General features: G+C 53.3%; 6 protein-coding genes across 6 annotated transcripts; 4 read left to right on the top strand and 2 right to left on the bottom strand.

Moving 5' to 3' along the window:
* Positions 1 to 2,828: 2,828 nt before the first annotated feature.
* On the top strand, positions 2,829 to 3,489 carry BBK36DRAFT_1106882 (Cupredoxin; the record flags this gene model as incomplete). The annotated part of the gene is made up of 3 exons (XM_024889216.1): positions 2,829 to 2,958; positions 3,019 to 3,137; positions 3,211 to 3,489. Coding segments are annotated over 3 exons (528 nt in total), but the record flags the coding sequence as incomplete, so codon positions are not given.
* Positions 3,490 to 4,237: 748 nt separating this feature from the next.
* On the top strand, positions 4,238 to 6,190 carry BBK36DRAFT_1134345 (FMN-linked oxidoreductase; the record flags this gene model as incomplete). The annotated part of the gene is made up of 6 exons (XM_024892273.1): positions 4,238 to 4,287; positions 4,415 to 4,493; positions 4,592 to 4,694; positions 4,793 to 5,117; positions 5,276 to 5,967; positions 6,075 to 6,190. The coding sequence occupies 5 exons, from the start codon at positions 4,238 to 4,240 to the stop codon at positions 5,961 to 5,963; spliced, it is 1,245 nt and encodes a 414-aa protein (XP_024753141.1). The 3' UTR covers positions 5,964 to 5,967; positions 6,075 to 6,190.
* BBK36DRAFT_1110684 (exocyst, sec10 subunit) lies at positions 6,075 to 8,692 on the bottom strand (the record flags this gene model as incomplete). The annotated part of the gene is made up of 2 exons (XM_024889609.1): positions 6,075 to 8,413; positions 8,497 to 8,692. The coding sequence occupies 2 exons, from the start codon at positions 8,690 to 8,692 to the stop codon at positions 6,075 to 6,077; spliced, it is 2,535 nt and encodes an 844-aa protein (XP_024753140.1).
* Positions 8,693 to 9,397: 705 nt separating this feature from the next.
* BBK36DRAFT_1166049 (Undecaprenyl diphosphate synthase) lies at positions 9,398 to 10,504 on the top strand (the record flags this gene model as incomplete). The annotated part of the gene is made up of 3 exons (XM_024894854.1): positions 9,398 to 9,493; positions 9,553 to 9,964; positions 10,026 to 10,504. The coding sequence occupies 3 exons, from the start codon at positions 9,398 to 9,400 to the stop codon at positions 10,502 to 10,504; spliced, it is 987 nt and encodes a 328-aa protein (XP_024753139.1).
* A 64-nt stretch (positions 10,505 to 10,568) lies between these two features.
* Positions 10,569 to 11,720, bottom strand: BBK36DRAFT_1166048 (hypothetical protein; the record flags this gene model as incomplete). The annotated part of the gene is made up of 3 exons (XM_024894853.1): positions 10,569 to 11,196; positions 11,328 to 11,542; positions 11,616 to 11,720. The coding sequence occupies 3 exons, from the start codon at positions 11,718 to 11,720 to the stop codon at positions 10,569 to 10,571; spliced, it is 948 nt and encodes a 315-aa protein (XP_024753138.1).
* Positions 11,721 to 12,035: 315 nt separating this feature from the next.
* Positions 12,036 to 13,815, top strand: BBK36DRAFT_1156375 (hypothetical protein; the record flags this gene model as incomplete). Its single annotated transcript, XM_024893921.1, has 6 exons — positions 12,036 to 12,041; positions 12,123 to 12,399; positions 12,490 to 12,591; positions 12,657 to 12,734; positions 12,801 to 13,219; positions 13,297 to 13,815. The coding sequence occupies 6 exons, from the start codon at positions 12,036 to 12,038 to the stop codon at positions 13,813 to 13,815; spliced, it is 1,401 nt and encodes a 466-aa protein (XP_024753137.1).
* Between the last annotated feature and the right edge of the window lie 8,362 nt (positions 13,816 to 22,177).

The raw sequence follows: 22,177 nt of genomic DNA, 5'->3' as shown, positions 1-22,177 counted from the left end.
TGGGTTCAATCGTACATGTGGGTGAGTTGACTGTGTATAAGCGTGGCTACCAACAACGGCAGTGCCTTGTCTCCTTTACGAGGGCTCTAGAAAGTCAATTTGAGAATGCGAGTAGTATCTCGGAAGTTTCTCAGGAAGTGTTCGTCTCCATCGAATAAGCCCTTCAACAGATAGACTTTGAGGGTGTGAGAAGGCGTTTCCGAGGCATGGTCGGTAGTTGCGAGAAGATTCAACGAGAGCTGCGTGTAAGCTATCAAGTCGTCTATCACTTCTGAGGACATTGCCGCAGTACTGTACTATTGGCTCTGTTGGATACGGAAGGGGGTGTAATTAAGGAAGTGACTACATGGATTCAGCATCCCCAAATCATAGATATAGAGTAACAAGCTTAACCGAATACACTCTGTTTACTAGTAATTGAAGTATATAGTAGCACGAGAAGAGTACAGGCAAGCATAGTAGCAGGACGACGCAGATGGTGACTATATTAATCCTTTATAGGAGATGACTTGCCCCTGTGCCTCACAGCATAATATATGTAGGCAATTTTGCGAGTGTCGGTGGCCTTCATGTTGGACACAATGGTGGTTCATGCCTTTCGGGATTGATGTCCGGAACAAACATCTATAGTCGCAAGACTGGGGCTGATCTAACCGTCTCTGCATCTCGTTCTCGGTTCCTTCCCATGATATCAATGCCATTTCCTCCTCTTGATAATACTACTGTATCACACCAATGTTGTCCATACATATAGCATCCAAGAACCATGGAAGTTGATGACGACGCCCTTGATGGCGCTCCAGTGCCGCCACAACGTGTCCGAGGCCACTAAAACGCGCCGCTTCCAGGCGTCTCACGCCATGAAGCAGGCGCTAAAACATGACTCCGGGTGCTAACGGTGTCAGCCCAGCCACTCAGAGGCCTCGACTCTCCCCGCATTGGGCATAGACGCGGGCCCGAATCTCCCCTTGTTTCCAGGTTCTCTTCTCTAACACGTACATCTCCAGATTCTCCTCGTCCAGCCTGTCGGGTTGGCGGCAATACTACTAGTAGTACCAACCTGCTTCCTGGACTTGGTACTAGTACTACTACCTGGTCAGCTCTTTTGAGGCGCTGCTCTACTCTTGATTTGCTCGCTTCCTTGGGACGGGAAGTGCCCGGCGTCTGATGGGATTTTGGGCCTCGATCTAGGGCGGCGGAAGCGGCCGGGCCAATGCTGCAGCCCGAGTCTGGCCAGGGCCGGCACTTCTTGGATCCGAGTCGGGGCAATTATTCAAGGCGCAAAGTGTATCAGCACAGAGGCGGCGGACCGTCGCGCGATGGGTTTGGCGCTTTGATGGGCATCGGATGCTCAAACAGGGTGTGAAACGGACGAGAAGGGGACTGGATATAGGTGAGGATGGTGGTGATGAGGTAGGTATCTTGGGACTCTGCGGTCGTGGCTCATCTGCAATCGGATATCTCCCCAGTGAAGCAATCGTGGGGAAAGAAAACAAGACCGAATACGACAAGTACTACTGCTGGCATCTGCACTTCAATGACATCAATGTCCTGGCAAGCATCGCATACCTTAGGATTCAATGCACCACAAGCGGGCGCTGGAAGAGCGGATGCAGACATGAGTCCATGCCCGCGGCTACCTGGAACACGGAGCATCAACGGGCCTCGACACGGAGCCTCTTCCTTCTCAATGCTGCCCTTTTGCTCTGGTTGGGGCCACGACAGGACACCTTTCCAGCACCAAGCAGGCAAGCGAGCGAACGAGATCCAGGAGACAACCGCTAGGCCCTCGGTGGCGGTGTTAGTCCTTACATGTGGCTTCTCGCAACTTTGCTTCCAACAGACAAGCCTTCGTCTTACCAAGTCCGGTGGGATACCGCTATGAAGCCCCTTGGACCCCCGTTTATGCAGCCGAAGCGGTCCCATCTGGGATCGCAGTCGTCTCAGCTGGTCGTGAGGGAGACTGCCGGCTTGGCTCCGAACGATTCAATGGTCAATGCGACATCCAATCTGGTACGCCATCCTCCGAACCGGGGCAAACGGCCCTCATTAGGAGCTCCCTACTGGCTTGGAGGACGGAGTCCTTGCAAGGGCATTGCTTGTCTTGTTCTCGACGAGTTGACACGACTATCGCTTTACACTTGTTCGAGGTAAGGTGCTTAGTCGTGGTGCCTGTTCTAGCTTATACGGGAATCGGAAAACGCACTGCAGCATTCAATGTTTCTATAAACAGATCTCGAGGCGTCAGCTTGCTGGTTAGGCAAGGCCAGGCTAATGCCTTTCCCAACTTCCAACCACACACCCCTCCCCAATCCCGTCCCCATGAAGCCCCCAATTACAGCCTATCCTCCCCAACCTTCAGTCTTGTCCGTACTCGTACTCCGAAGATGTGACGAAGCTCGTTCTCGTTCAAGCACGGAAACGGCGGAACCCGTCAGGGGCAGTGTAGCGCGAGCTCAGACTTGCAGCTTGGTTTAATGCCCGGCAAGCGTTTCGGGAACCTGGATGGACGAGGCGCGACCTTGGTCTCGATTGTCGGGCGCTATGCCGTGCTTCAGTCCCTCCTTGGGATAAGGCGGCCCGTGAGGAGTTGCTGACTATCCGCTGCTTGGACGATCAAGAACTGAGGACTTGTTGTTGGGATGCATATAAGAGCAGGACACCCTCATGTTTCTGGTTGAGGCTTGATATATCCCCCAAACCAAACAACCACAACCGACTCAAGTATCATCTCCGGCTACAAACAACATATTCCTCCATCTCGCCTTCCTCATCCTTTCAACAATTCTCTCCAAACGAAACGAGTTAAACAAACAACCGCCAAGATGCTCTTCTCAACTCTCGCCGTTGCTGCCTTGTCCGCTGTCGCCAGCGCAAAGACCATCCGCATCGACGTCGGAAAGAGCGGCTTCAACTTCTCGCCCAACGACATCAAGGCGGATAAGGGCGACATTCTAGGTATGTCACCAGCATGAACTATAGTGAATCAAGATTATGAACTAACAATATTTCTTCTAGAATTCCATTACTTTGCCATTAACCATTCCGTCGTTGCCGCCGACTTTGCGAAGCCGTGCCAGCCCAAGGCGTCGGGCGGCTTCTTCTCAGGCTTCTTTGCTACCGGGTCTGGCGAGAACGTGAGTCCCCCTATATAAGATATACACAATCTCTGGCGGATCTACAAGAAATACTGACACGCGCCGTCTGCAGAAAAACGTCTTCCAGGTCACGGTCAACGACACCAACCCCACGTGGTTCTACTGCTCCCAGCCCATCGGCAACCACTGCAGCGCCGGCATGGTCGGAGTCGTCAACGCCGGCACCGACAACACGCTGGCCGACTTCAAGTCCGCCGCCGAAAAGGTCAACTCCAACGAGTCACCCAGCGCCGGGCCCTTTGGCGGCCGCGTCTTGTCTGCCGCCGCTGCCAGCTCGGCCAGCGGCAGCGGCAGCAGCACTACCGGCACCAGCACCGGCACCGCTACCACTGGCGCCACTGCTGCTGCGACCACCACCAACGCTGCCAATTCCCTTGGCTCCGTCGGCGGCATGGCTCTGGCCGTTGTTGGTGCTGCCGTTGCTTTCGCCGTCTAGGTATGCTGGACTGAACTCCAGTGGATGGGTTGATTGGGTGAAGTTGTGAGTTATACGTCGACATGTACGATGAGTCAATGGTTGGTTTTCGGTGTTGGTTTCTTGTTGTTCATTTCTTCCCTCTCTTGTGCTTTCTTCTGCGAGAGGCAGCGTGCCGAGAAAAGCAAACAATAATGTCCTTTACCCCTGCTGCGAGACCTGGCCTCGCCTTCTGTTATTATACCAATTGGTCCAGGGAATATACATAGAGATGGGATTCGATATACGGATCATGTATGAGACTTGATGCTTCACATTCCCCTCAAGTGCCTAGTAGAGATGGTGGCTTAATCCAGTTTCCCAGCGATTGAAATGGTTCACAAGACCTTTGTTGAGACTTCGACATATTGTCCTAGAGAACTAATGTTGTGTTTCGATTTGTTTCAAAGACGTTGAATGAAACCGTTTCGCCTCGATGCAGCAGCCAAGCCTATATTAGTCTTGCTTTAAGCCCCGGACTGAGCGTTGATAGTGGGGCCGCAGTCCAGCCTCACCAGCATGCCGGAAAAAGCTTATTCATACACGTGCAACGACATGCCATCATTGTCTCCCATCAAAAAACTTGGACATGTGAATATCTCGAAAACTCACCCAACCAGCCATCATGGGTTCAATCGACAGAGACGAAGATGCACCACTACCCTCCTTGCAGCAGTACGTATCCTCCCCACGTCGAACCTCGACTCGACACGTTCCCGGCAGATGATGAGAAAAAAAAAAATATTCATGATTGCAGGGTATGTAAGTCTGATGCTCATGAGTGCTAACATGAAAACCCCAGTCCCCTCAAGATCTTTGATGCGGCGAGGAGGCAGGACCGGTTTCTATACGCCTGCGCGCCCATGGTGCGCTACAGCAAGGCAAGTTTCCCATCGTTACGCACAACTCCGGTTATCAAGTTGCTGTGTATAGGAATCACAAGCTGATGATGGGGGGACATGTTCACGAATTTGCGCAGCTCGCCTTTCGCCAGACCGTTCACAAATATGGCGTCGATCTATGCTGGACGCCAATGATTCTCGCCAAGGAGTTTAACAGGAACCAGTTCGCCAGAGACAGCGGTACGCCTTTTGCTCTCACCAAATCTATCACGAAGTTTTCCACGATGTAGCATGGAGACGCAGGGATAAATCTAGACCTGACCACAAAAACTGCCCAGACTTCACAATCTCAACAACCGGCATCCAACCCCCCACCATCGTCCAGTTCGGCGCAAACGTGCCCCTGGAACTCGCCCGCGCGGCGGCCCTCGTCGCGCCCTTTGCCTCGGGCGTCGACCTCAACTGCGGGTGCCCCCAGTCGTGGGCCTGCGCGGAGACGCTCGGCGCGGCGCTCATGAACAAGCGGGAGCTGGTGCACGACATGGTCGTCGAGACGAGGCAGCATCTCGCGCGGGACGGGTGGGCGGTCGGCTTGGAGAGGGATGTCGATAGTCCGAGGGGGAGGAGCGTGAGCGTCAAGATACGGGTTCACGATGATTTGAGGTGAGTTTTCTTCGAGAAAGAGGGCTCCTGATATGAGAAAGTTCTCATATACCAGCCATGAGAATTGAAAAAGCAATCTCACACAACTTTCGGTTCAAAAACTTTGTAACCCCGTCGAAAATTCACTCCCTTCTAATTTTAAAAAAACATGGTCCCAGGAGAACAATGGACTACCTCGACACCGTCATTGGACACCCCCAGAACCGCCTCGTCGACTGGATCACCATCCACCCTCGCACCCGCCACACCCCCTCCACCACACCCATCCGCACCGAAGCCCTCGAGATCCTCACCGAAAAGTACTCCCGCACGCTCCCCATCCTTCTCTCCGGCGACGTCTTTGATCTCGCCGCCCTCCCCATACGAGCAACAACCTCCTCCTCCTCCTCCTCCTCCTCTTCTTCTGACGTCCCCGATCTCGCCACTCTAACCCTCAAGGAAGACAACCCGCCAAACTCATCATCCACCCCATCTCCATCAAATCCAGCCCAACAACAACAACAACAACAGCCAAAGCCCAGCAACACAAACCTCGCCGGCTTCATGTCCGCCCGCGGCCTCCTCGCCAACCCGGCCCTCTTCGCCGGCCGCCCGCGCTGCCCCTGGGAGGCCGTCGAGACCTTCATGTGCAACGTCGCCCGCTGCCCGCTGCCCCTCAAGCTCGTCGTGCACCACGTCCAGGAGATGTGCGGGCCGGGCATGGGCGACGACAAGGCTGCGCTGCTGAGCAAGAAGGAGAGGGCGCGATTTTCCGAGATTACGAACATGGCGGATCTGATTGACTTCTTGGATGAAAAGATGGAGGAGCATACGGGGCGAAAGGGGGGCATGAGGAGGGACTTGTAGATATTAACCAAAAAAAACCTCTAAAGCAAGAAAAGCATGAAATAGGGGGATTTGAGGGGGAAAAAACGGAATAGGATAAAGGAGTTTATGATATAGTACCCCTTTTATATATTATAAACCGCTCAAGATGCCCTGTATGCCCACAGACCCCGAATCGTCCCGCTTCTGCACAAACGCCTTAAAGTCCGCCTTGCTCAGCTTCCCCCTGACGGAGCTCGACCCGGGCGCCAGCGTCCTGACCTTCTCCCGCAGCGCCTCCGGCCCGACGATGAAGAGCGACCCAATCTCCGTAAGCATCTCAATCGCCGTCTCGACGTCCTTGGCCAGCGGCCACGCCCGCAGCGTCGCCACGTACTTTGCAATGTCCTGCGTCACCATCAGCCCGCCCGTCGCGTTGACCTGGAAGCGCTTGAAGTGCTCAAACAGCTGCGCGTGCAGCACCTGGCCCAGCTCGCTGAAGAACTTGTCCGCGTTGTGCCCGTCGACGGCCTGCATCGCCTGCTGGCTCGCCCGCGCCAGGAACGTGCAGATGTGCAGGCACGTCGCCGTCTGCAGCGACTCCAGCTCGCCGTCCTTGGGCCGGAAGTCCTGCTTCTTCTGCGTGCCGAGCGACTTGATGACCCAGTTGACGATGACGTCGATGGAGATCTTCATGATGGCGTTGGTCTTCTTCTCGATGGTGTCGATGGCCATCTTCTTCTGCGCCTCCATGCTCTTGCGCACCGTCGTGTTGGATTCGGCGAGCCGGATGAGCACCGTGCTGATGAACCGTTCCATGAGGCCCGATATCGTCACGCCCGACCGGATCGGCGGCAGATACGACATATCGGGCTCCGTCTTTGAGTTCTCCAGAACGGTGGCTTGGTAGTGTGCTGCGTCCAGCGCAGTCTCGATGTAGACCTGGCCCATGTTTGTGAGCAGCAGGTTGAGCAGTATGTTGACGTCCTTTGGCGTGTCCAGCTGAGAGCCCAACTCGAGCACCCTCTGGACACTCTCCGCCAACCATTTCAGCATTCTCTTGGCGTTGGCCACTGACAGTATTCCGTCTTCGTCGGATACTTCAATCTCGTGGTCATCGTCCCTGTCCTGCAGGCCGGCAACCCGCAGCATCATCGCCTTTTGGGTGGCCGATAGGTCGGAGGACTCGAGACGCTCGAGGTAGGCGTCCTTGGCAGACTGTATGAGCTGCGTGCCTTGCTGGGCCAGAGATGCCATGAAGCTAGACGGTGCCTTCTTCCGCCTCGAATGGAATAGGTTGAACTTGAAGAGCAGCGAGCCGTACAATTCTTCCAAGCTCTTTCTTTCCCGGTCGATGTAGACGCTTCCCACGAGGAAGGGGACGAAGAGTTCGTCCAGCTGCTGGTCCAAGGCCTGTGCAATCTGCGCTGAGCAAGGCTCTGGATGCTCAGTCAAGCCGTGCATCTTCAAGTCTTCCACCAGGGAACCGATGTAACTCCTTGAAGAGTGCAGAGATCTGAGGAACGCCAGAGTAGAGACTGACTCGGCTTTGTCGAGGACCTTTTCCAGCCGTTGCTGTATGGACTGCTGGAATACGCGCTGGATGAACTTGATCAGCACCGTCTCGTAGTACGGGAACGCCCGCTTGATGATGAACGACTCCTCCTGCATCACGATCTTGACCTCGTCAATGAGTGACTGCAGGCTGGGCTCGATCCCAGGCGGCTCCGCATCCGGGTCAGCCAAAGCCTCCCACATCTCCCCGTCGGCTGCCATTTCGTCGCTCATCAGCTGATCCCTGTCGATGAAGAACTGATGCTGGTTCACAAAGATGGCAATGACACTGGCGCCTCCGTTGAAATCGTACAGCACTTTCGCGCATTCCCTCATGTCGTTGAAGTTCTGCCGCCTGTAGCTGTTGTTGAACTGCTGCAGCAGATCCTGCTCCAGCGTCTCGCAGAACTTCTCGAGAATCTCTCGCGTGTTTCGCGCCCTGTTGGTCAACGTGGCGAAACTGGCTATGCTAGCCCTGTTGCCGTTCCGTGTTCCCCAGGCCAGCGGGTCGAGCTGCTGGCTGATTCTCATGAGTTGACGGGCAATGACGGCACACCGCACCTTGTTCTCTGCGCCGCCTTGCCGCCTAATGTCTTCCAGCGACGACAGCAGTCCGGTCTCGCTGAGTTCCGTCCAGCAATTTATCAAGAAGATGGTGTCCTGTGCTCTTCTCCTCTTCTTGTCCAAGTCGTCCAGCTTCTCTCCAATCTGCACGGCGATGTTGCCTCCACTATCGGCCTTTCCGTCCGCACCGTTGGTGCTGTTTGGGTTTAATGATATATCCAGAGCTTCGAATGATTCCATGGTTTCGTCGAGCTTCCGGCCGAGGGTATCGAGCGTCTGGTCATGTTGGATTTCGGCTCGGCGCACTTGGGACAGGAGTTCGGACTCCTTCTCCTGAAGCTCGTCTCCGAGGACGGCAAGCTGAGACAAGGCATCTGGAAAAGGGTTTCTGTCAGCCAACGCTCTCCATTCTCCTTCTCTTCCGTCTCCTCGCCCCCCGGCGCCGCATTTCCCATACTTTCAAAGCTCCTGATCAGCGGCTTCGGGTCAAAGGTTGTGGATTGTGACGGCCCCGAGCGCCGGGCAGACGGCATGGCACTCTCCGCCAGACTGTCCACAAAGTCCCTGACTATGAAGTCCTTGTTGGAAAAGTCCTCGAGGGTGAAGTTGGGCCCCTTGGGGAAGATGCTCTTGGGCCCGCTGGACCGGTCCATGGTTGGCAAGCGGCAGGGCGAAGGCGCATCAGCGTGGCTACATGTATGTTGTCTGTCGATATGCCGCGATGCTTCGTACGAGGTGCATCTGCCGCGCTCAGTCGTGCGACAATCCCGCCGAGGCCCGAGTTGCCGCGTTGCGTCGTCGCGAAAACGCCCGTTCTGTCGCTTCAACTGCTGAATGTCCCCTAAGATGCAGCGCCTTACGTGACACCCCAGACTGGATGCTACAGAAGCTGTCCAGAGGCTATGATGCCTGAGCCCCGCCACGCCACAGCTTCCAGCGACCTTGCGACTGCGCCACACTGTAGCCGTGGCTGGTGCGACCACTCAGGAGAGAGGACACATGCAAATCCCGCCAAAATCAGGTTGCAGCTGCTTGGTGTTTGGTGCTAATTTGCTTCGCCGAGAGACAAGCAGCTCATCTGCTTCGCCTCTTCCCCCCCCAGCTTTCTCCATCCCCAGCAGATTTGCTGCATGGACACGTCGTCACTCTCTCGCCTCGATTCGCCATAGCGACTGCTGCCACAAGTTGAGTGCGCGCAGCTGGTGTCTTTTCCCCCAAGGCCGACGTATTACCTACCCAACTGCCTTACATCCTACCAACCGCGAACAACCTCATCACCACATCTCTGACGGCCTTTTCGCTCCGAAACCCTCCACTGCTCTCGGTCAGTCAGTCTTTCGAGACTGCCAAGATCCAGCATGCCCATGTCTATTCAGGATACAATGGCCTACAGGGCCGACGAGAGACATGGCCATGCTCTTCTTACCGAGGCCCAGCGACAGGCCATCTTCAAGGTACGAGCACTTTGCGACTGTTCCAGCTCAGCAGCAGCAGCATATCTGACCAGGCACAGGCTTCGCTTCCCGCCCCAATCGATGGACCAGCCACCGTGAACAGCAAGGGCGGACCGGTTCCGCGCAGATCCCGGCTTGGAGTCCGACGCTTTTTGAAGAATCAAGTCTTCGTCTTCGTTTTCGCCCTCATGCATGGCATCTTCTCCCTATACATCAAGTCACGGCAGACCTGGCACGGCGTGGCCTATCAGATCTCTTCGATACTATACTACCACCACGCGACGCCGCAGTACATCCGGCGGGACGTTGAGGGGCTGAGCAAGAAGCCCAAGCATCTCAGTGCGATCCTGAAGACCGAGGTCAACCACAGGGCGAAGACCGATGTTGACCGACTCATCGAAGAGACGGCCGAGCTTGCAACGTGGTGTGCTTGCGCAGAGATCCCAATGCTCTCCATCTACGAAAAGTCAGGTAGGAGCATCGCATTTCGGATAACGCTTACACGTATCAGAAGCTAACATGGCATGTACAGGAGTCCTGAAGAAGCACATGCCTCGTGTCTACGAAGCCGTCATACAAAAGTTCACCTTTTACTTTGGCACTGAACACCCAACCCTGTCTGTGACTTCCCCTCACAAGGACGACTTCCCCACGCGGATGCTCGAGGAGAGCAAGCACGGCCACCTACAGCTTCACCTCATCTCTTACCAGGACGGCCGAGAGTCCATCGTGGACCTCACCCGAACCCTTGCAGACATGTCACAGCGGGGCAAGATTTCCCCGCGAGACATCTCTCAAGAACTTGTCGATGCCGAACTCTCAGAGGGCATCCTCCCGGAACCGGACTTGCTGATCCTGTTCACCCCTTATGTCGAGCTGTCGGGCTATCCGCCGTGGCAGATTCGACTGACTGAGATCTTCTGCCTGCAAGACAACGAAACGTTTGGCTATCAGGTATTCCTGAGGGCTTTGAGGAAGTTCGCTTCCGCCCAGATGCGTCGCGGCAAATAGATCAACTCGAAGAAAAAGCCTCTACAGATATCCATTTCGTCTAGATTGGTGTATTATTATTATATTAATCTTTTGATGAGGGCTGCCACGGCATCATGGCACCGCTCGCTTTGTCCCAGCGATAGACGGGACCACTCCCGACATTATAGTTGTAATAATTTTCTGTCCCCCCTTTGACCATGGCCCTTCTGAAAGTAATGTTGATTCTGCCTCCGTCTTCTTGATTCTTTCCCGTGCGCTTCGGTATGGAATGGAGCCAGTTAGACTGCGTCTTCCCTCTCATGAGTATCATGTCGCCGCTGTTCAAGGGGAACTTTAGCGTAGGCGATTTAGAAGCTGACCTCTCGCCCTGATCTGGTGCGACCGGCTTGTGCTTCAAGAGAAAGTCTCGTCGTGCGCCCAACGAAAAGGAGGCGATGGCAGGATCCGGGCCAAGGAACCTCTCGTCATCGCTGTGGAACGAGATGCTATCCGCACCCGAAGAGTAGTAGTTGACCAGGCAGAAGTTGAACTTGCACCCCGTAGCCGCCTCGGTGGATTGACGAAGGTCATCGAGACACTTGGGGATAGGTCGAGGAGGGTATTTGTCGTAGCGTCTCTCTGACGGGACCTTTACGCCCGTGTTTGCGTCCACTACGACGCCTTCGTTGTCAAATTTCGACGTCTCGTCAAGACCAAAGACTGTGGTCCATCTATTTGTGGAATTATGCGTATTTAGCTGACGACCCGTTTGTTGCCCTGGAGCACCCCGAGCTGTTTTCTATGAAGAACTTGCCTTGGTGTGCGTATCTGCGTCGCAACCCCCCCGCGTCTTATCTGATACTCTACCTTGTAAAACGGGAGCTCTGCTCGCAAGAACTGGAAAAGTTGGCGCGCCAGATAATCCGGCACATAAGGTTCGAAGTAGAGAAGATCTAGGTCTGGTTCATTATTGATGGCCCGAGGAGGGCGAGCTGGGAGGGACGATAGCTCTCTGCTTATAGATGCGGGAAGTTGAGCAATTGGAAATGGGTATTCTGAATGATGGGTCTTGAGAATCTGCATAAGTTGTAAGTAAATCAACGGAGGGGAAAAAGAAAACACAATCATGTTTGGCACACGCAAAGCTCACGACTTCATCTTGCTCCTCTGGAATGCTTATGCCTTTGGCGACATCGCTACGGGACCGCTTTGGAGGAGGTCCAAAGAAGGCGTCAATGGTTCGTTTCTGTGACATCCTCTTCAGGTAGTACCGCGTACTTCTTATCAGATTCAACATGAGGAAAACAAGTATAGTAAAAAATAATTGAAGTTCGTTGTCAAAGATCCGAGGCGCGTTCACATGTCTCGTGACATCACCATCTCAGCCTTGTTCACCCCAGAGCTCGCGCCACAGCTTCCCAGCCCCACTCGACCCTGAGGATCTCCAAGATGTGGCGGTGCATCAATGTACGTACTCCGCACGCAAAATTTCAACCATCGCAGCCTTGCCAAACGCCCCCCGGTCACGAGTGAGTAACCTGTAAAGAAACGGCACATCTTTCTTGTCGACATGGAGGTAAGTGGTCAAATATTCTGACACCCAAATCATACAAAAACGAAGTATTAATCATGAGTCTCATGCGGAATGAATAATCAGGATTCGGATAAGCAAGTTCTGATGAATCTCTTCCGAGCCCCTGCCGCCGCCAGAGCTGCCAAAGTGCTCGATAGGTCGCTCTTCTCAAGAACGCTGCCAACGGCTGCGGCTTCAATAAGAGACAACAGGCTCATTTCAAAGTACCGCAAGCAGCTGGAGAAGACGAAAGAGGTCTTCTCGTTGGACAGGTTCGACGTCTGTGCCGCGGATCCGGATCCTGCTCTTGCCGCACAGGGGAAGAAGTGTCTTGTGTTGAAGCCGCATATCAAACCTGATGGTATGTTTTTTTGCAAGCCATATAGGGATGGTCTTTTTTCTCTTTTTTTCGTCCTTATAAGGAAACTGAAATGCTAATTTATATATCAAGTGCCGGAGACATGGAGCCCCGTGCTGCAGGAGGCTTCGAAGTTGGGGGACTTGAAGATTGTCCCTTATGATGTGCACATTGGCTACGATCTATGGAGTTACCGTACGAGACGCTTTCCATCATTCCTGGCGTGGTAGATGAAGACAGATACTAACTCGGGTGAACAGTTGATGTCATGAGATCAATACTACCGGAAGACTTACACGGAGAGATCCCCGTTGGCTTCAACACCGCAGGCCATGTCGGTGAGTCAACTCCCCCCTTTCTTGATATCGCCTCGCTGAACTAAGCTCACAACAAATCATCAAAAGCCCATCTCAACATACGAGGACAATACCTTCCCTACAAGCACATCATCGCCCAGGTCATCATGGACAAGAACCCCACCATCCGGACCGTCATCAACAAGGTGGACAACGTCGGCACAGAAAGCGAGTACCGGACCTTCAGCTACGAAGTCCTGGCCGGACCCGACGACATGCTCGTCGAAGTCAGCGAGGCCGGCTGCACATTCAACTTCGATTACTCAAAAGTCTACTGGAATACGAAGCTCGGCACGGAGCACCAGCGGATCGTCAGCTTGTTCAAGCCTGGCGAGGTCGTTGTCGATGTCATGGCCGGCATCGGGCCGTTTGCCGCTCCTGCGGGCAAGAAGGGCGTCTTTGTCTGGGCCAACGACAAGAACCCCGAGAGTTACAAGTATCTTACCGATGTGATCAAGCGGAACAAGGTAAGGGCAAAAGCTGTTCCTCCCCCTCCTCGCTTTCTCCCCTGTCGTTTACTAAAACCAAACGCACGACGCAAAAGGTCTCAGAGTTTGTCAAGCCCTTCAACTACGACGGACACGACTTCATCAAGAAGGGAACCGACCTGGTCCTGGAAGCATCCCGGCGAGGCGACTGCGCCCTCGTCCCCCAGAAAGCATCAAGGAGCGCTCCGGGCCCCCGTCCGGAACCCATCCGGATCCCCGTCCCGCCCACCGTCTCACACTTTGTGATGAACCTTCCCGCCTCCGCCATTGAGTTCCTGCACAACTTCCGCGGCCTGTACGAGGGCCACGAGGAGCTCTTCGCCCCCCACACCGAGACCAAGCTCCCGCTCGTCCACGTCCACTGCTTCGCCGTCAAGGCGGACGACGCGACTCCCCTGGACGACATCTGCCAGCGCATTCACAAGGAGATTGGGGTGCTCCTTACGCCGGGCAACGATGTGGAAAAGGACGGCCAGGTGCTCATCCACGAGGTCAGGGACGTTGCTCCCGCAAAGCGGATGTTTTGCGCGAGCTTCCGTCTTCCGCCAGAAGTCGCTTTTGCTCCGCGATCTTAGGACCGATCTCCCCCCCCCCCCCCCCCCCACCCCCCCCTCCCCCCCCCCCCCCCCCCCCCAAATTGCATCCGATTGCCCCAAGCTGTCCGAGTTCTCTGGAACGCAACCGGCCCTACAGTACGTGGAGGGGCGCCAAAACGCCGCCGTACAAAACTGCTTCGGCTGAACAAGAGAGGAAGACGTACCTCGTACTCGATACACACGAGCTCATCTCTCAATGCCCTCGCACGGAGTACCTGTGGTTCTACTACTATAGATCGACAGCCGCAGAAGGATGAGAACAAAGGAGGGAGGGGGAAAGCGGATATGAACCTTATCTTGCGAACGAGGTTGCGGGTATAGGAGGGCGCCGCCATGACGACAAAAGCGTGAGGCCGCACTGCCGTAACGAGTCTAAACAAACAAGCCCCGTCTCCTGTTTTTCTTTGCATCAGGAGCTTGTTTTTCTTGTTTGTGGAAAGATAAGCTGGCTGGTTCCAGTTGTTGTTTCTTTTTCCATGTGTCAGTCGAAATCCATGATAATGCAAGATTCTTCTTCTCTTCACCCTGCATGTCCGATAACCGGTCGAGAACCAGTTGTTTTCTTTCTCCCCAGGGTTTGTGAGTGACGAAGCGGCTCGTTGCCAAACAGCAACCAAGGAGCTAGTAGTACAAAGCCCATGTCATCCTCTTCTCTCCTGGATGCAGCGGAAAGCATAATCTTTGCAAAATTACTTGACAGCGTAAGGATGCTTCATTTTGAGCGCTTTCTTTGCCTTTGCACTGGCTTCCATCATTTTCTATTGTCCGAGTTCTGCACTAAGGGGGGTCGACGGGAGACGATTTCCTGGCACCTCCATCGTCTTTCTTCACCGACAAGTCGCATTGTTGCCGAGGTTAGAATGTAAGGTAGAGCTCCTATTTACCAGCTGCTTTGTCGCCCTTTTCTGGATCCCACTTATCAGGGCTATGCATGGCGCGATGATTTCTCTTCTTGGGACGAGTCAAGGAAGCTTGTTTACTTGGAGAAGATGCTTCCGGCTGTCGCGGCCGTCGTCAGGGCACGGAGGCTTACTAGTACTACTTACTTCAGCCATGCGAAGAGGAAGCTCTTCGATCGAGTGATAGATGCTAAAAATAAGAATAATGAAAAATGAGCAAAGAATTGGGTCAAAAGCGAAATGCCAGTGACTAGACCTTCGTCATGGACTCAATGGAACGAGCAAGCTCTACCTCTTGCACGAATTGCCGCGGCTCGAGACTCAGCTCAAACTCACGACAATCATCCGGGTCTCTTCTCTCCCCGCCACCACTTCGCGTTGAACTTGAAAATGAAGAAAGCCATTGATATCAAGGAATCGACATAGATAGCAGCCTGTTACTCTACTCGACAGCAAGAACGCCATCATCCATCGTTCTTGTCCGCATCGTAATCTCAAGCCCCTCCGCAAGCCACTCACCCGCACAGTTATCTCCATCTTGTCTCTCTCCCTCTCCCTCTCCGCATGCCATTGCTCTCCATGCTCCCCCACCGAAAGCAAACACCCACAAAAACAGCGTCTTTCGCCACCCGCTTGTGTTTAGTTCGATGCACTTCTGCAAGCAATAAAGAGCTTCAAGGGGGACAGAGCACGTTTGCGTGAAATAAAGATACGCCGCTACTCGTACGGAATCAATTGCTCGATGAGAGAGAGAAAAGCGTGAAACGAAATAGGGATCGAAAAAATGCGGTATAATCTCATTTAAGTCATCCGTTTCCTTCTGCGAGGACAAGGAGGCGCGATTCTGGGCTTGAGCACATCACAGCTCAGGAAGCCAATTCGTCGGATCGGCTAATGAAGCATCTGCTATTGCACCATACCTCGTCGTACGACTGAGTGCTCCGTATGATCATTAAGATCCGGAGACTGTCGCAGTACCTGTACTCCTCACCAAAGAAAGAAGAGGAGAAAGAAGGAGCAAAGATCTTTCGACCACGAGTCAACGACACGGTAGCAAGAAAAGCAAAAAGCTTGCTTCTGCGCTCTCCATCAGGATTGGTGGCATCTCCTAAACTTCCCACCCCCGGAGGCTCCCCGGCGCGTACGTGCAGCTTGCATACGAAGTACGAACGGCGAGTCAATCAATAATCTGTATGCAGTCTTAGATGAAGGAAAATCGGCACGGAACAACATCCTGAGGAGACTTGAATCTTGAGGAAGAAACGGGACCGATGTCCAAGGAAGCGAAAGCAGGTTTTGCTGCCGCATTTCGTCGTATCCCTCCCTTCGAGCACGGATCAAGCAGGAGAGAGATAACAAGCAAAGGAAAAGCCACCCTTGCAGAGTAGTAATTCTTTTGTAGTAATCCTTTCCCCCTTCTCCCCTCGCTTGGCGGTTATCTGTCTGACGGCGCAAAGGTCCATTCTGCACAACATGCAGCGCAGCCGGGGTTCGAGATAAGGTGCCGTGCCTAGCTTGCAATAACGAGAAGCAAGATAGGGAACAAAACACCCCGGATTTGCAAATAGTACGAGTGCTGCACACCGCAGTTAATATATCTCTGCTCTGACCGGCTGCACAATGCAAGGGCTAGTGTGTTCTCGTGTAGCACACATCTACAGCCAGGAGGTTGCATTGTATCATAGCCTCAGTCGACGTTTGCAGCTGCCTTGTCTCGTGGACAGGCGACATGCAGGGAAGAACCGGCCATCAAGGCTTTGTCCCACCACCAAGGACGGGATACTACTTACCTATTCCGTAGGTACCTAGGTAGGCACTTCGTAAAATGATACGTGATATGCTATCAAGACATTTGATACCGACAGAGCCAACGCAGACCCAGGGGAAGCCGAAAGTCTATCGTCAGTTAAGGTAGTAGACCATCACTCCACTCCGTCTCAACCAGCTTTTCACACAAAGGTAAGTACGGAACGGGGATGCGGCCGAGCCGGGCGGCACCTACACAAGTTCCATAGATAGCTTCCTTGTCCGTACCTCTGTAGACACTCTTGTGACAAAAGGCAAACTTCACAGTGACATGTCTGGCTGGTGCCATTGGGCCCAATGCAGCCGATATCACTTGTCAAACGGCCCCATCTCAGGCCTTGAACAACAGGGATCCGGAAAAACAGAACCGAGATGTGAAATATGATGAGGGCAAACCATGTGCTGGCAGAGCGTAATAGCTTACTTCGAGGCTGTCTTGACGAAATACTTTGTCAACATGAGCCAAAGTATAAATAGACCGGTACCTAGTAATAGTAATCAATGACCAGGCGGCATCGAGGAAAGAGAACCAGGGATGTGCGGCAGACGAGGGGATATGCATCGCAGCTGGCAGTATTCCGTATATCCGCATCTCTCTCAGCGAAACGACAGAGTATCAGGCCCTAGATTGGCTCACATGATAGATGACTGTGCCTTGGAGGTGCGCCAGCCCTTTGGAGTAATGGTGTTGACATGGTGGTGTGTTGGAGCATGATGCCTCGTACTGCTAGGTACTAAGGTATGTAGTCTGTGCCTGTTACCGACTTGTGTCAGCACGAGTATTGACCTTCGCTTTGCAGGTGAAGCTCCCAGCTTGTCAAGAATTCTGCATGCCCCTCTTTCTCGACGAGGTTCATCAGTGCTGGCAGTGGGGCAAGAAAGAGGCGGGTCGAGCAGCAGGCAGGCCGTACAGTAGCTCAGTCGTGATGCAACAGGCATCTTGCTGCAGTACAGTAGAGCTGTGCGGGGAGGGTGTACAAGTAGACCTCGTCGTTGCATAGCAGCGATTTTTCACCGTCTCATCCGTTTAATGTTCCGGCAGAGGGCGTGGTACCATTCTGTCTTGCATCTCCGGACCACTCAACGCCCCCCTTTCCGTAGTCTTTGTGCCGTGATTGAGTGCCATCCTGCGGGGGGGTTGGAATCGCTTATGGTCCAGTTGCCCCTCTTTCGACGTCTCACGATTCATACATTACATCCGTGAAATCCTGTCCATGGACAGCAACGGTGTTTGTGTTGGTGCTCAAGACGTGAAGCTTGCAAGCAAAGGGGTCAATGATGAGCCGTAAAATATCTCCCGTCATGTCATAACGACAGGTGTCGGAAAGACTGTAAACTCAGAGTGCAATGGCAACTGCAGTATTATCAAGTTAGAGGCCAGTAGTTCAGCTTTCGGAACTTTTTCAAGTGAGATGTAGCAGGGTTGTATCGAGCATCAACGGGGAGCGCGCCCGGCGGGGTCTGTTACCGTAGGTTAAAGCGGCTCTCGCTGCGTTGACTTCCGAGACTTCATGATTTCAACTCCTCGGGCTGGTAGCAGTCGCCGATGTTTGCCACCACGCTACAGCTGCAGCTCTGTGATCAGGTGTTTGGTTACAGAAACATAGCTGTGCGAGGGAAACGATGCAGCTGCCGATATGGACGCATCCAAGGCATCCTTGACGGCTGCACACAGGCTCGACTCGTGGATCCCCCCCGGTGGGAGCAGGGGAGCAGCCAGGGCGTCGTGAATTTGTGGGGGAAACAGGCTTCGGTGCCGCATGAACAGGGGGCTGTGCGCTAGCCATGCCACCACGATGCAGCTTGATAGGCCGTTGACGACTGCAGTGGTGACCTGGCCGTCCAGAAGTTATTCCCAAAGCAAGGAAAGCTTCTGAGCAAGCGTCTGCTTGACCGTATGATGCCGTCTCGAGGTGGGCAAGGCGTGATTGGCCGCGCAAAGTTCGTAGCAGTGGCCCTGGAGTGCCAATCAGACAGGAGGAATTATCCTGATTCCAGTAGCTCCGTTACAGCTACATATCGCTTGCATCACCATTAGGTATCTGTCGTTTGAGAGGGGAAGCCCGTGTCGAAGCGGTGTCCAGGTAGACAAATAAGATGTAAGCTAGGACGGGAGAGAAATGACGGTAGAGGAGAAGAAGGATTCTCAGCCGGTTCTCGTGATGAAGCTGTAACGGAAGAGTAGTGTCACCCAGGTACTAGTGCGTAATGAAGTGTAAGACGGCGGGCCTTGCAAAGCATAATATACAAGTACGAACATGTTAGGTAATTGGAGCCAAAGTGTTGCTCTTAGATCTGAAAGATGCTTGTTCCAGACAGGGGTTGGCATGGGAAGTGGAAGAACTCGAGATGTTGAATCAGGCTGGCCTGGATATCAAGGCCAATTCGTGGTTCGGCGACAACTCGTGCAAGGTAGCTCTTTCCTCAGCAAGTTTGGAGAGGCGTATAAACGAAACGTACAGCGGCAAGTGCTATTTGCTGCATTACATAATCTACTTATCTATCGACATCAGAGCTGAACCTTTGATTTTACATTCAGGGTGGGATCGTGACAAATATTGCCTGTACCTTAATTCCTCGCAAATCACTGTCAAAATCGGGTGCACTTGATATCCGAGACACGCACCTCGACAACGTTGCGGGAGACGCCGATATCGTCACCAATACAGAATTCAAAGGCACCATGTGGATGGGTCAGCCGCGACAGGGGTGCTTCGTATGGCAAACCCAGAGTTCAGGTTCACCAGCCACAGAGAGCGATGATCCTCCACACGATGCCGATCTTGAGATATAACAAGGTGCAATTAGTGCCTCCGACTGAACGGGCTTCCACGGGAGCCAATGGGTGCGGATCAGATGGGATGGATCATGGGCCAATATCGCCGGGACTTTGGACTTCAACCTATCCCAGCACGCACTGTCCCTCGCGGATCTCGATGGGACGTCCCAATGATCGGATCAACAGTCAACTCGAGAGCTTTGCCAGCATCACTCTCATCATCGATTTGGACATGTGCATTCTATACCAGAGACTTGATTTGAGAAGCTTTCTGAGTATAACTTCCCCGCCTCGGTTCGATCCTGTTAGCCAACATCAACCTATGGGAAGGGGAAAGAGAGAGGAATGAGACGAAAGCGAGAAGCCACCAAGCCACAGCCAAAAGTACAACTACAGCCGCCGCGGCGTTCCCCTTTGGCGTGGTCGACGGACCTCGACGGGAACGGGAGAAGTCGGATTCTGAGACGGCGGCAAACGGTCTTTCCTTTGGTGGCTGAAGCCTCAAAAGTGAGGAAAACAGGGGACCAGCAGCCACAACTGGATCGGGTGGTATTCCTAAGATAGTAGTCGTGATTGCGTGAGAGATTTGAAGTGCCTTCTTCGATGCGTAAGCCGATTTCATCATGTCGGAAGGATGTAAGTTGCTTCTGCCCTGAATCGAACTGCCGGAGCTGAAGAGGGCGTCGACAAGCTTTGCACCAGCTACTGCCTCCTGCATAAGCCTTCTGCCAAGCAGGTCTCAGGTTCAGTTGAAATCGGGGAATATTATCGTCTTCTTGTTCTCCTAGAACCCCTACCAACCTTAGCGTACTCCAGCTTTTTGCGCAAGCTAATCTGGAGATTTCTGAACTAGAGAAATCCGGAGGCTTTAGCATTGATAATGGAGCTTTGAACGGACCTTTGCTGGCCCCGCGTGCGGATAAGCGTCCTGCGATAGTTTTCAGCTCCATTTACTAATCCTGGGAAGCAGTACGAGTTTCGAGCATTGCTCCATATCGTATCTTCAACACCCGCAATCGTCAATGGCGGTGCTTTGTGGATAGTCAATGGGAAATGCCCCCCCAATCTTGGTGGATGGACGCCATGCCCGGCCTTCTCCCCGAGCCGGGGCCGAAGGAAAGGAATGTTCGGTTGCGGCGAAATATCTCACCAGCAAGGCCCCTGTCTGGGCAGCTTTGGGGTCTTCTTCCCTTGGTCCACGGGCGATCATAAAGCCTCGGCCTTTTGACTTACTCGAAGCCAGCCGCCACACAGCCGGATGACGAATCAGAAGTCGTCAAGGCCCAGGAGTCGCAATGCAACTCTTTGTTATTCTCAGGTCCGGCCCGCTGGCTACTTCGCCCCTCCGCTCACCAGCAGAGTACCAAGGGGCGAAATAGCTGTGGGAGGTACGACTAATAGTCAGATTTAGTGAGAAGTTACTCCGTATAAGAGGCAAGAAAGAGAAAAAGTTTTTTCCTTCAGCTTCCTTGTCATGCATACAAAAGCACCGACTCGTATTCTTATTAGAAGCCTCATGAGCGTGTGAGATTTTACCAAAGTTTGTCGCATTCTCCATGAAGGAAGAGTTGGCAGCTCTCCTTGCATGCACGGCTTTGATGGCGTCCCCCAAGGCTGAGAGAAGCCATTGCCGCGGATAAGTCAATGTACGAAGTACGGAGTAGCCATGAGAGGAGCCACACACGGCCCCGTTCCGTCACCCTGCTCTCCCGTCAAGCATCAATGTCCAATCTTTGGCTGCAAGATGAGAGGAGCAGAGTGTGCAGGGATAGTGACAGATTTTTTTCCCTCTCTGCTTGTCTCCCGCCCCAGGCCCACCACCTCCGGATGCCCGCCCATGCGGCAGCGGCAAAGGTCAGACGGGAACTCCAGAAAAGCAACAAAATAAAGAACATGTGAGAAAGTATCGAGAAGCCAGCAAAAAAAGAAAAATGAAAAAGGAGAAATGAAACCTTCAAAGGTCTCGACTCTTTGATCAGCGGCTAACAATGTCCACTTGTTTCTCTTCGTACCAATGTCCATCCTCTTTCACGCCATGTGGCAGGTCAATCGACAAACTTCTCTCCCTCAAACAACCACCAACAAGAGAACCCCAATTCCGATCTCAGTGGAGGCGTTTACTACTACTACTACTACTACTACTACTACTACTACTACTACTACCGGTCCGATCTCGAGTTGGTGTACTCAGATTTGGTCCTGTCTTGTCTCTGGCTTCAATAGTTGATTATCTAGCGGTGTAAGTACTCTGTATATGTCTCGAGAAAGTAGCACTGTCCTGCTCCTCACATCAACGACACAGCTCGCACATGATACTGTAGTAGTTGGTAGCCGCTGGTCTCTTATCTTGCGACAGCTGTGGCTCTCGCAAGGGCTTACTGGTGCTACAGCACACACGATACCTATTATTACTCGTACAAGTCTAGTATCCAAGGCTTGCCAAGGTGGTATCACGGTGGGTTTTGGGAATTTTTCTCTCTGCAGCAGCTTTGCTTGTTTTCACATCAGGCAGGGCGACGACCGACGACCGACGACAAGGATGCTGTTCCGTGGCAGGGCAGCTGACCTTGACTCCATCCATTCCTGGGCGAGCACGAAATCGCGGCGAACAAGTGCCAAAAAAATCTCACCTGGGCATGGGACTTTGGGCAGCAGTGGAAATGCAACTCAAAATGAACCCTGAGGGCTTGTTAGCTCCTAGATAGGGCGCCCTGACCGAAGCACCGGGCCGTAGTACTACTACTACTACTACTAACGGGCGGAACATGACCTTGGGAGGTTTCGGGCCAATTTCCAGACTGCATTCTTTGTGAAGCTCTCGCGTACCTGTTTTGTTGTGATGCTCTCCTCTCCAGGC

The sequence above is a fragment of the Trichoderma citrinoviride genome (genome assembly GCF_003025115.1).
Source record: "Trichoderma citrinoviride strain TUCIM 6016 unplaced genomic scaffold BBK36scaffold_2, whole genome shotgun sequence".
Lineage (NCBI taxonomy): Eukaryota > Fungi > Ascomycota > Sordariomycetes > Hypocreales > Hypocreaceae > Trichoderma > Trichoderma citrinoviride.
The sequence above is the reverse complement of the archived record's forward strand: the minus strand, read 5'-3'. Positions and strand labels throughout refer to the sequence as shown.